General features: G+C 38.6%; 1 protein-coding gene across 1 annotated transcript in view; it reads right to left on the reverse strand.

Annotated features, from left to right (window-relative positions):
* Positions 1 to 10650, reverse strand: part of PSD3 (pleckstrin and Sec7 domain containing 3) — a 364145-nt gene extending 353495 nt beyond the window's left edge. The window contains exon 1 of the mRNA XM_015592799.2: positions 10630 to 10650. Coding sequence (XP_015448285.1) covers positions 10630 to 10650 — 21 coding nt within the window. The remainder of the gene's footprint in view (positions 1 to 10629) is intronic.
* Position 10651: the final 1 nt, after the last annotated feature.

The raw sequence follows: 10651 nt of genomic DNA on the forward strand, positions 1-10651 counted from the left end.
AAAGAGTGTCCTGATTTCTCAACTTGATAATATTAAATCTCGCATGCTATATCAGGTTTGCTTTTGTTCCTAAAGTTGTGTATACAGCAGGAGCTCTTAACCAACCTCTAATTAGCCGACTCTAGGACGAACAGTCACCCTGTAAGACGTCCTAGCAGACGCCCATTATTATCCCATGTCCTAGCTAATAATCAAGGCTTTGGAAAGCTCATGTAATTCTGCTCCTATCATTGAGCTGATAGGAACCAAGAATCAGTTGTGTTTGCTTCCAAACTGATTTCTGCCAGTTGTACTTGCTACTGAAATTGTGTAATTTAATTAAATACTATGTAAAACAATTATATATGGGTATAATAAAAAAGAGTTATTTCCATGAAAGCTAAGTGAAATGCTTGAGAAAAAAAGACATTAAATGGCTATAACAGAATTCTGCTCACAATGGTTTATTTTTAAATTGTTTTTACTAAATAGAGGCAAAACAAATTATAAATTGTCACATATGAAGATTCATGATACAAATCCCTATATACGCCAAAAAATTACCATTATCCTTTTCCCTCTCCTGAGAACCTTCTTGATATATAATGATTTTATAAGTTAGATTTTATAAGTTAGAATATTTTCTCACTGACTAAATAATCACAGATATATTTATTTTAACAGTGCTTGTAAAATTTTGACTTTAATTACTCTGAGTCTATCAAGTTCTTTTAAATATGTAAACATTTTTATATATAAATAAAATAATATATGAATATATTTTTAAAGTAAATATATCTTTACTAAAGCTCCAGATTTAGAATATTATGCTGTTTTAGTAGCTTTTTTTCCCTCAGACAGGACCCATCAACACAGTACATAGACCACATAAGAAAGGTAGGAAGAAATGAATCAAGAATGAAAAAATATGATAAAATCAAAAAAATAAATGAAACGGGTCTCTGAAACCGTTACATCACACCAGGCAAACACAGCCCTAGCCTTTATCTACTCTTTTAGATGCCTCTGCCAGAAGGCAAAGGCCTGTGTGAAGAAATTCACGGTAACACATTACTCTTATCTTTTGTGCCCTAGGTTGTCATTTGCAAGGAAGCTATAATGAAAGTCATACACCTGGAGCTCTAAAAGCAGCCCATAAACACTATCTGCCAAGTGGAGAAAATTCCACTTTCCCAAAACAGGAGATGCAACAAGACCCACAATTAAGCCAATAGCAAAAAATGATTAGGCCAGAAATCCTGCTGACTCTAGAAATTTTGCTCTACCATGAGACAAGGCTAAATGTCAGAGCACCAACTCTGTCCAAACATTCATGGGAGGGTTCCTGGGCTTAGCTATTAAACAGCCTGGGCTGGTTCTCATTCATTGAACAAACATTTATTGAGTGACTATTAAGTACCAAAGCACCACAAAAAATACTAGAGTTTTCCTCTTGGACCCCGCCCCACACACACAGTTTTACCATTTAATAGCTGTGTAACTTTAAGAATAGAAATAATTCTACCTCCTACCTACCAGGTAAATATAACCTACTATCTGGGCCCCATTTACTGTCCACCTACTGGTTTACTGCCTCTTTGCTGTAGGTACTGCTCTAAGCCCCCAACCATTAAGCACGGTATTCCATGAGATAATGAGGCTATGAGGCACAGAGACATTAAAATACCTTACCCAAGGTAACACAGCTAGAAGGTGGCAGAGCCAGGATGCCAATCACACCATGAGATTCAAGGCCACACTCTAACCACAACACTGGCACTGCTACTTGCTTGGTGATATAGAATATCCTTTAAGAGAAGAGCAATCAAAGGCATCGCCCTTTCCCTGTTAAAAGGAGCTGGCCCAATCTTACATTTATCAAGCCCTTTAGGAGAACCTGACCAACAATCCAAAATAAGTAAAGAGTAAGGATTATATAAAATACAATCTATTTTTCTTTCCACGCCTTTTTCTCGCCATCGGGTTTCACAGAGATGTGTAGCTACAAGAAGCCTCCAGGGATTCAGCAATGTCAAGAAAATATGAACATATCTTAAAAGAAAGAAAAAGGGGAGGGGGAAATACCCTTAAGATGGTGCTGGCAACCTTACGACTTGAAAATGTTTGTGAATCTGGTTTAAATTTTTATGGTGAAACCATCTCTACTATATGACAGGAGAGGAAGAGCATTTGGGTTGCCTTGGATCAAAATCAGTAGCTACAGTAAGCAAAGTAGCCAGACTGGCTGGATCGGCTCTTTATAATCAACCTCAGTGAGGGACGTTTGCCACCTGTTGACCACACCCACTATAGAGATCTAATTAAGTTCTTAGGGCAACCACTAAAAGGTCATTATTATCACCAGTTTAGATCAGAGTTTCTCAGGTATTCCTGATGTGAATGATATGGGATGATTATGAAATGTGCCACTTCAGAACTACTGGACCTGAACCTGAATTCAGGAGGCTCAAGAAATCTGAAACCAGGTGATTCTAGTGACAGACAAGTTTGGGAAATACTACTTAGGTCATAAAGTTATGGGACCTAAAAAGATCAAGAGGGATCTTATAGGTAGGTGTCCTCTTCCCTTCAAGCAGTTCTCTGTCTAATCCAGGAGGAAAGAACTATTTTCTGTACATACAAGTCTCCAGAGAAACGACTTCCAAAATTTCCATTCAACACACATGAAAGTCTCCTCAGTGATCTGCAATCCTCTCAAGCAGCTTAGCCCAAGCAAAAGTTAAATCTATCCTTTCTTCCAGCCAAAAACAAAAAGAATGATATTCATTTTACGAATCGTTTTGTCAAATGACTTCAGCATTTATGTGAGGGCCTAGAAGTGTCTTAGCTCTCCCCTGCTTTGCTTATGATCTCACTTGCTTCAAAGGACAGGAACAAGAAAGTGAAAACACAACCCAAGGAGAAGGCTTCTGCAAACCATATATCTAACAACAGACTTGTATCCAGAATATATAAAGAACTTTTACAATTCAATAATTAAAAGACAAATAACTCAATTTGAAAAGACAACCTAATTTTAAAAAGGAAGCAAAGGATCTAAATAGACATTTCTCCAAAGAAGGTACACAAATGGTCAACAAACACATGAAAAAATGCTCGACATCTTCAGGGAAATGCAAAACCACAGTGAGATACCACTTCATGCCCACAAAGATGGGTAAAAGACAGAAAATAAGTGCTGATGAAAATGTGGAGAAATGAGAACTCTCATGCATTGCTGATGCGAATGTAAAACAGTGTAGCCCCTGTGAAAAACAGTTTGGCAATTTCTCCAAGTGTTAAACATAGAGTTTAACCAGCGATTGTACTCTTGGGTACGTACCCAAGAGAAATGAAAGCATCTGTCCCTACAAAAACTTGGACATGAATGTTCACATAGCATTATTCCTGATAACTAAAAAGTGGAAACAACCCATCATCTGATGAATGAATAAATAAAATGTGGCCTGTCTATTCAACTGAATATTCTTCAGCAATGAAAATGAAGTACTAATACGTGCTACAACATGAATGAGCGTCAAAAACAGTATGATAAATGAAAGAAGCCAATCACAAAAGGCCACATATTGTATGATTCCATTTATATGACATATGCAGAAGAAATAAATCCATAGAGACAGAAAGTAGATTAGTGATTGTCTGGGTCAGACAATGGGGGCAATAGTGGGAATAGAAGCTAATGGGTCCCGATTTGTTTAGGGGTGATGAATATGCTCTAAATTTGATCTTGATGTGATGTGTGCATAACTCTGCGAACATACTAAAAATCACTGAATGTACACTTTAATGTATGCTGAATGTACACTTGTAGTATGCAAATTTTATCTCAATAAAGTTGTTTTTTAAAAAAATCCCGTGAGCCTCAATTTCATGCTCTGAAATTGGGGATGCCACCTATCTTACAATATTGTAAAGAACATGTTAGAAGATATAAATTCACATATACAGACACACACACACTGTTTCACACAGTGCCAGGCACATAACAAATACAGAATACATGTTATTATTTCTCATCTTCCCATCCCCATATTTTTACATTGTCATGCCTTGATATCACTGTCTTCACAAGTTACAAAACTCAAAACTGAAATGTATTCCAACAGAGGCCAAACCATGAGAATTCTCTCATGATTTCTCACATGCTAAACTCAAGGCTATTTCTGTATACCTGACCTTGGAGAAACCCTGGAGCCTGCAAATGTGGCTGTCTACCTCCCAGACTTGTTACTAAAAAGTATTTAGGGATAAAGAGTAAGAGTTTTTTTCTCCATTCCAGTCTTAGTGTGTTCTCTCTCTCTAACTGTGGTACAGAAGCACCTCTACAACCATGTAGTTTTAAAATCAGGCACACGCCTTGACAATATTTATGCTATTCAGTCAGCTTCATCTACACCGAAAATCAATTGGGCCTCCAAGAAAGCTTTGCAGGTGTCCCAGGAAAGACTTTAGCCCTTAGATAGCCAGCACTACACACCCGGATACTCACTGTGACGCTATGCAGATTCAAACCAGGCTTAAAGCTATGGTTCTATCCACAGCTTGCCAAAATGGTCTACTACAGCAGGGGTCCCCAACCCCCAGGCCGAGGACTGCCACAGATCGGTACCACACAGCAGGAGGTGAGCGGCGATCTATCGAAGCTGCCAACTATTTGCAGCTGCTCCCCAGCGCTAGCATCACCGACTTAGCTCCACCTCAGATCATCAGGCATTAGATTCTCACAGGAGCACCAGTCCCTGGTGCCAAAATGGTTGGGGACTGCTAACCTACAGCATACTCACCATCTCTGTAAGTTCTCAAACAACTAACAGCCATCTCTTGAACTGATATAATAGTGGATTCTCAGCCAGACACTTAAGTTTTTCCATTTTATCAAAAGCTTTTCTCGCTGAGTATTCTCAACTACACAGTTTCACAATTTTTTTTTTTCAGAATAGTTCCTACTGTTGAATACATTTTTCTTCTCATCGTTTTCAATGATTTTATTTCCTCTTTCATTTCCATTAAAATTCCATGCTTCCATACACTCTCGCTGCTTTTGTACTTTTCAGACTGATGGGATAAATACGTGCAAAACTCAAAACTTAGCAAAGCCCAGTTGGTAAACATACCACTAGCAACCAGATGGTCAAGTGGGAAATGACTGCCTAGGACAGCCAATGCCTTCATTAAAGCATTTCGCTCTCGAGCTGTGCTGTCCAAAATATTAGCTGCTGGCCACATGAGGCTACTTAAATTCATTAAAATTAAATAAAAATTTAAATTCAGTTCTTAACTCTCCTTTGTCACATTTCAAGTGGTCTCAATAGCTACACATGGCTACTGTCTACCACACTGAAGAGCACAGATATACAAAATTTCCACCAGAGTATTAAAGTTCTATTGAACAACATTGATTTAGAGAGTAACTTCACTGATTCTATGAAAGTTTGTAAATTCAAAGTTCTTAGACACAATAGTTTTAGTATTTACAAACTGTAAGGTTTGACTCTCAGAAATATGAGCCAAGAGCCTCTGAATTTTCTTGGCAGTTTTTCTTAGTGGTCAGTGGACAGGGTTTTTGGAGCCTAACACAGAGCTTGGCACACAGTAAGTACTTAACATTTGCTGAATGAATGAAGAGCATATTGTCTGTACTTTGGTTTCTGCCAGATATTAGCTCATAAAAACAATGGGATTTTTTTTCTAAATGAGAGATTTCCACAGGGAAAAGTAAGCATCAGTAGGTGGGATAAGCAGCTCATGGACCCTTTAGAGCCACAAGAAATGAAGCCGAAAAACATAAACTTCTGCCCCAAAGGAACTCATATTCAAATGAAAAGTTTCAGCCCCAAGGAAATATCTTGCTTCTTCAAATACCCACTACTTGTAGCTTTTAGAAATGTGAAAGGAAGGTTAGGGGAGATGCCCTGGAAGATCACAGACCCTGCTGCCATTTCTCAGTATTTTCCCTATGAAATTTTGCTAGAAAATAATATAATCACAAAGGCGGCAATCATCTAATTGCATTGTCTGTGCTGCTCACCTTACACCTAGATCTCCCCTTCCCTCAGTGTCCTCTGGCTCAATCTATACTGTGCCTATCAGATAACTTCTTGGAAAATAAGCATTGTTGAAAATCGAAATTCAAAAAAGCGTGTCAGTTTTCATACACAGAGAAAAGCAGTTCCTCTGGCCCTTAACCAACAGTCTCCTGGAGGCCCAACAAAAGCAGCTACAGATGCCTCTATTGAAATTTTTCTACTTCCCTTGTTCACAGACCAAACAGCCATAGGAAGAACCAAGCTGCTCCGTTTCTATAATTCACTTTTTCTTAGCAAAAGTGGGGACAGAAGGCAAGAGAAACAGGGAGCAGCTGCCGCCTCATCTTCTTATGAATGCCCTCAGCTCATTCCCCATTCTCTTCCCTATTGTTTCAGAGTCCTTTTCTCAACAATCGAAGTCTAGGCTCATGGGGGAAAAAAAAAAAAAAGAACAAGGAAAAACAGTTTTCTCTGTGTCAACAACCAGTTGTAGAAAAGTCTAGATCACTTCTATGAAGTTAAAATAGGCAAGTCTTACATTCAATTTTAACTTATTAATCTGCTTTATTCTGAATTCTATTAATTATTTATAACTGTATGATACCCCTTACATGTGGTCCTACAGTGATCCCTTCAGACACTATGTTTTAAAAGAAAATTATACAATTTCTACCTCTTGAGCCAAAGAACAATACTTGTCCCACTATTTAAGCCAACAGATATATAAAATAACAGTTGTTGATGAATTAGTCATCCAATTTAGATTCCAAGACCTACAGAATCTAAATATTAGAACCAAAGAGCTCAGTTTCTACAACATACAATGCTAACTTTGAGGACATAAAAACAGAATGATGGTTATGAAAACTGGGCTGCCTGAGTTTAAATCTCAGCTCTACCACTGAACCTCTCCAAACTTCAGAATGGAGATAATGACAGTACTGACCTCACGGAGTTGTCATGGGGACTAGAGGAGGTAATTGTGTTAAAGCACACAATGAGATCTCAATAAATATTTGCTGTGATTGTTAACAATGCACTATGCCTGAAACCATCACTTAAACATTTTCTGAAAGTTAGGACTTAAGATGAAACTTAAAGGAAAATGCTTCTCAGACAACCCACATGAAAATAACTATGCAGAAAAAGAGCTCCAGGATCAAGTCAAAATGTTCACTTTCCCACTAAATCCTAAACTCCAATAATGAACTTTTAAAATATCCATCAACGTGTACAAATTGTTCATCTCACTGATTTGTGGCCAGAGAAAGGGAATTTCAAACTAGATGGTTGTTCACATTTAAGCGATTCCCAAGAAAGAAAATGTTCTACCACCTCAGTGCCCTCGAGTGTCAACAGAGTAAGTCCCTGCTCGCCCAGCACCAATGGGTCCCAGTTTGTTGACCTTCTGGGCCCAGTGAAAAACAAGGACTGCAGGCACATGTGCTATTTTTATATAAATAAGATAACATAGCAATGATAGGAGTCATACCTTATTTTTGAACCAGGCATGGAAATTTGGCAATTTGGATGAGAATAACTTGTTAATAACTAATGCTGCAACATAGCCTTTTTCTCCACAATAAACTGCAACAGTGGTTGACACTGCCACTTGTCACTACAACTAACACTACTAAATCTGGAGCATGTGAAAAATGTCTTTGGGAGATGGTCTTGTAACTTGGAAACACAGGAAAGGTATAAAGGGACACACTCTCAAAAAATAATGCCACCACTGAAATTCTTTCCAGCAAATCTCTGAGTCTGCAAACAAAATCACAAACAACGTAAACTACCCAGATGTGGACACTCCAAACAAATGCTCTGGAGAATTTCATCTGGATCCTGTTCTCCCCTAAAATAACATGAGGCTGGTTTAACTGTAAAACAACTCAGGAAGAACTGAGGGGCAGTATTCAAGGTGAAAACATCTCCACTTACAGCAAAGGGAAGCCAAGGATGGCTATGCTTGGCCCACCCAGACTGCAGGGGAAGAATCCCTGAATGTTGAGAACTTTCAAAGAGGCAGTGATTCGAGATTACACAGAACTACAGAGCCTGATTCATATTCTCAGGTAAGCAGATTATGGTCACATACCAATCCTCAGATTATTTTTCACAGACCTAAACCTCAATCATGTCTGGATTTACTTCTACAAATTGGGAAGGATCACCTTCCATTACACACCTCCTAATCCAATCCAAGTCCAAAGAAACCTTCTTTTCGTAATTGCCAAATGACAACAAAGTAAATCTCAAACGAACCAGTCTGTATGCCAAAGCACACACACATTGTAATGTTCACACGGTTTTTGCTTCAGCATTTCTTAACCAAGACTGAGATTACCCTATTACCACACTGGTGTCTTAGTTTATGAATAATGCTTGACAGATGACTTCAGAATTACTAAAGGAAAAAAAATCACCTCTAAAAGTAGTAATGCTTTGGACATGTTTTTTTAATGTAATGACAGGCTAAATCCCACTCACACACTTTCCATCAGGATTAGCAAACAAACAGATCAATATCAAGGTTTTAGAAAGTGAATACAGCCGTTGATAGAAAGTATCTCTGAATTTTCCTTTTTCAGTGTGCTGATTTTCTATCTTATTTTTATTTCCAAAGTCCCAAGATTTACTAACCTGTAAGGGTTTCCAAGGTATCCATTTTTTTTAATTGTTAGTATTTACTTTAATTAAAAGCAAAATTGAACTTCTTCAATGTGTATAGTAAAGCATGTATTATTCTCTTTGGTCACAAATGAAGTGAATAGTGCCAACAAAACTTCTTAAAGCCAACACACATTCAGATTTGTGAATCAAGCCCCTTATGCTTGCATTAAAAAAAAAAAAAAAAAGATTCAACTGTGGAATCTAACCTTAAAATAAAGTTATTTTAGCTTTGCAGTTTTAATCACTTTCCCACATTCAACTGCCAAGATAAGAGCGTGGGTCCAATCACAGAACATACAAACTGAGATATTCAGAATGTGAAATTAAGAGTGCATCACCAAACGCATACACGTTTAGGCATGAAACCATAGTATGGTAGAGCTAGACGGCTCTGAGAGAACATCTACCCAATCCCCTCATCCTATAGAGAAGGAAATTTTAGCTACAGTGGTAAATGATTTGCCTAAGGCAGTGGCAAAAATTCACCCTGCCGTGAGAAAACCTAAAAGCCAGGTGTCCTACCTACTAGTCCAAGTGCTTTCCATGGTACCACTCTGCTCCCTTTAGCACAAAAAAAAGTGTATATTAATAAAATACAAACAAGAAAAAATCACATATTTGTAATATGATTTGTGGATGGATATAAGAAAGTTGTAGCAGGACTTGCACCAAGCCACTAAAAATTGGTTGGGAAGGTTTAAATTTATTTTGCATTGTTTTATTGGTTCTGTTGATCATGCTGCATTTTTTAGTGCTGAAGAGAAATGTAATGACTTTTAAAAGAATATCTCACTCTGTAAATACTCTAAGAAAGGATGATAAGGCATTTATTGGAAGAGGACAGAAAGTGCATTTCCTTTCCTTTAGCAGGGAACACCCTCCACGCACACTAAAAAAAAAAAGGCTGCCAAACCCTCTCCTTTAAGGTCCAGTTCAACTGCCAGCTCTTCTCAGAGGACTTCCAAGCCTTTACGCCAGAAATTCCTCCTCTGGGTTCCTTCATCATAACCTTTGCAGAAGTCTCTCTTACTAGAAAGCAAGCTCCTTCACAGCAGAAATCCTGTCTTACCTGGCTACTGGGCTCTGCAAAATCCTTTGCATATACTGTATTCGATTACAGTTCACGAACTGAAGCATTTGTTCCCAGAATCCCACTTAAAGTAATATTCCAGACCTGGACCCACTCAAGAGTTATTCCGGAGTGGAAATCCTGGATCTCACTGTTGGTCAAACCAGTCTCTGGAAAATGACATCGTAATGCCCACTGCATCCTCTGGGAAACAGTAAAACTAAACATTTATTAATTTAGGTCACCGACAACACTCTGAAGCTACTGTTCTCTAAATGTTAACCTGTTGTTGTTTTAATCTCAGAACATCATTTGCCAGAATTTAAACCTGAAAACAGCGGATAAAGTTAAGTGCATGTGAAATAGAATGAATGTCTTCAAATGCTACTGGGAATATTAGACCGAATAATCTTCCCTTGTCCGCTAAAGCAAGTTTGTGGGGTTTTTCTTTTTTTTCCTTTCTGACAGAGAAACGTGATAGTCCCTAAATACAAGAGCTGACCTGGCAGAGTAAAATCGGCAGATCAGGTCCTCTTTAATGCTTTCCTTCTTTTGATCATTAAGCAAGAATGAGTACTCAGTCTTCTCCCCCAAGTCTTACGTTTACAAAGCGGAGAGCTCAGTTAAAACCCCTAAACCTTAACACGACAAAGTTGACCCTCCTGGGCTCCTAACAAACAAAGAAAATAAAGGTTAAAAGGAAAATCGCCACCAGATCCTGACGTCAAGACAAAAACACAAGTAGCCAAGGGACCCTGAGGAACTGCGGAGCGACAAAGCCCAGCAAACCCCGATCCCGACCGGACGCCGAGCACCGCGAGCGACCCCGCGCGCCCCCGCCCCGGCGGTCTGGAGCCTCACCGCAGCACTCCTTCCTTCCATC

This window comes from Pteropus alecto, unplaced genomic scaffold, assembly GCF_000325575.1.
Source record: "Pteropus alecto unplaced genomic scaffold, ASM32557v1 scaffold24, whole genome shotgun sequence".
NCBI lineage: Eukaryota > Metazoa > Chordata > Mammalia > Chiroptera > Pteropodidae > Pteropus > Pteropus alecto.